The following is a 1,288-nucleotide window of genomic DNA, read 5'->3' as shown; positions in this document are numbered from 1 at the left end:
TAAAAGTGATGAACAGAATCGGTGACAAAGGGCAGCCTTGGTGGAGTCCAACTCTCACTGGAAACGAGCTCGACTCACTGCCGGCACTGCGGACCAGACTCTGACACCGGTCATACAGGGACCTGACTACTTTTTAGAAATGTTTTAGAGTGCAAAGGACAGCCCTCATGGATATTTAATAACAGAAAGTTTGTCCTACCAAAAGCACACCAAAGTATGTGAGATGGTCACAGGAACAGGTGACATGACTCTGATTACGATCCCAGAGGGTAAAACATCCATCCACACTAAACTCTGGTAAATCAGAGACAGAGCAGTTTGTTAACTTAAAGACAACGTCACATGTTCATCAGCACATAACAACTCTACGAGAAAGTCTATTTATGTCCGATCCAACAAATTGAGTAATGATTTTTCATGTTACTACGCGAGGTTCATGTAGGAGTTTATGCTTACTTTGTGTTGTAGTATTTAAGAACACACACTCTGGCCTCAGGGTTTCCTAAAACACAAAAATACATTGTTTAGTGAATCTTAGCATCAGATTTTAATTTTGACTTATCTTTACTAAACCTGATCAAACCTACATTCTGAAACAACATAAGGTTTAAGCCCGAGTTTAACAATACAGTGGGGAAATGACATGATTGTTACATTTATGCTTGTTGTTAATTTTATGGTGATGTTGACTCGTTCCTGAAGTCCTGAAATGGTCTTGCATCGCACGCTCAGGCCAATCAGTTGATGATCATACAGTTTATCTGAGAGCTCCAAAGCAGCCTACAAAAGGAAATGAAGTCAGTTTATTTAAAACGGTACCTGCAATTGATTCTTTCATGTTTGAGAAACCCTTTAATCTCCATGGCAACCATTCAGCTGAGCAAAATGCCTGGGTGGACCGAGCCCCACCTCTGAGGCACAGAAGGCTGCTCAGAGCTGCAGCTTCCCCACTCAGCTCCTTCAGACTAGCCAGCAAACACCTTGTGGAACTGCGCATCAGCTGAGCTCAATATAGGAGCTACTTCTCCTATAAAACGTTGTTAAAAGGTTAATATAGGATGTTCTGATGAATTCCCGAAGGCAGCATTTCAGAAAGAGCAGGAGTTTATAAAGGGACAGAGGCCCAATGTCAATTTAATTTAATTTACAAAGACACATTTCTTTTAAGTCATATTTTATGTATATGAAGCATTTTTATGTATATAAAGCAACAACTGAAGATAACATGGTTACTTGATTAAATTTGATTGCACAATGTGCCTAGAAAACACAAAATACTGCCCCTTGA

At 40.1% G+C, this 1,288-nt stretch overlaps 1 protein-coding gene across 1 annotated transcript in view; it reads right to left on the bottom strand.

Annotated features, from left to right (window-relative positions):
* Positions 1–838, bottom strand: part of LOC106961989 (adhesion G-protein coupled receptor G2-like) — a 15,019-nt gene extending 14,181 nt beyond the window's left edge. Inside the window, exon 1 of the mRNA XM_015056129.1 lies at positions 820–838. Coding sequence (XP_014911615.1) covers positions 820–838 — 19 coding nt within the window. The remainder of the gene's footprint in view (positions 1–819) is intronic.
* Between the last annotated feature and the right edge of the window lie 450 nt (positions 839–1,288).

This window comes from Poecilia latipinna, unplaced genomic scaffold (assembly GCF_001443285.1).
Source record: "Poecilia latipinna isolate Pla-1442-1.1 unplaced genomic scaffold, P_latipinna-1.0 Scaffold1359, whole genome shotgun sequence".
Classification (NCBI taxonomy): Eukaryota; Metazoa; Chordata; class Actinopteri; order Cyprinodontiformes; family Poeciliidae; genus Poecilia; species Poecilia latipinna.
This window is presented reverse-complemented; position numbering and strand designations above follow the sequence as displayed.